The sequence below is a fragment of the Etheostoma spectabile genome, chromosome 8 (assembly GCF_008692095.1).
Source record: "Etheostoma spectabile isolate EspeVRDwgs_2016 chromosome 8, UIUC_Espe_1.0, whole genome shotgun sequence".
Classification (NCBI taxonomy): Eukaryota; Metazoa; Chordata; class Actinopteri; order Perciformes; family Percidae; genus Etheostoma; species Etheostoma spectabile.
Window position 1 is genome coordinate 1,114,348 of NC_045740.1, and position 913 is coordinate 1,115,260.

The following is a 913-nucleotide window of genomic DNA, read 5'->3' on the forward strand; positions in this document are numbered from 1 at the left end:
ATTTACAAAATGAGTTTTTCAATCATAAACATTTAATATTTATATTATATAAATGTTAATTTAACATCACACTCTTAGTCAGACAGACTGCTGCGTGATTTATGTTTCTGCGTTAAATCTACGCCGTGGCCACATACGTAGCTGCGTGGAGACACCGACCCTACGTACCGGCGTAGCCTAACGTGCAGCCACACACTAACCGGCCCTGCTATTGTCTTTCAGAGACATACACACACACAGTGTTTTTTTCCCCCCAAGGTCTCCTTCCAGGCAGCGCGGGAATGGTTATGTTTGGGTTAAGGTTAGGGTTAGCTGCCTGGAAGGCCACGTTGGTGGAAAAAAAACCCATTGAGCCACACACTAACCGGCCCTGCTATTCTAAATTTTGATTGATTGATTCTCTTAAAGAGATAGACAAACACCAGCTCACAAGTATAAACATTAGGCCACTTACGTAGGCTACGGCGAAAGCTCTGCGTGGAGCCGCCGCTGGACCATAAATCATTAACTGGTTAATTAATTGGTCTATTTAAGCCATGTGCATTCTGAAAATCACCCATGTCAGAATGTTCTACATTTATTAGCAGGAAAGCTAAGAGGAAGCTGCACATTTCTTCTCAGTTACATAAGAGCAGTTGTTAAAGCATCTCATCTCGACGTGTTTGAAGGTGTGTTTCTGTGTGTTCCAGCTGCTCGGCGTGTGGATCGTCAGCGTGTGGATGGGAGCCGGTCGACCCAAACCGCTGCAGCTGGTCGAGCTCGGACCTGGGCGAGGATCGCTGGCCAGCGACGTCCTCAGAGTACGGACTTTATTACTACAGCAGCAGGATCTGAGAAGTCAGGGAAGTTTTAAAATACAAACAAATACATTAGAAGTTTGACGGGGCGGCGGGTTAGCGTGCAGCGACTTCCT

The 913-nt window shown here is 46.1% G+C and overlaps 1 protein-coding gene across 1 annotated transcript in view; it reads left to right on the top strand.

Annotated features, from left to right (window-relative positions):
* LOC116693669 (protein arginine methyltransferase NDUFAF7, mitochondrial) overlaps positions 1-913 on the top strand; it is a gene marked incomplete at both ends in the record, with an annotated part of 12,479 nt that overhangs the window by 1,031 nt on the left and 10,535 nt on the right. The window contains 1 exon segment of the mRNA XM_032522806.1: positions 690-800. Within this exon segment, the coding sequence (XP_032378697.1) occupies positions 690-800 (111 nt within the window).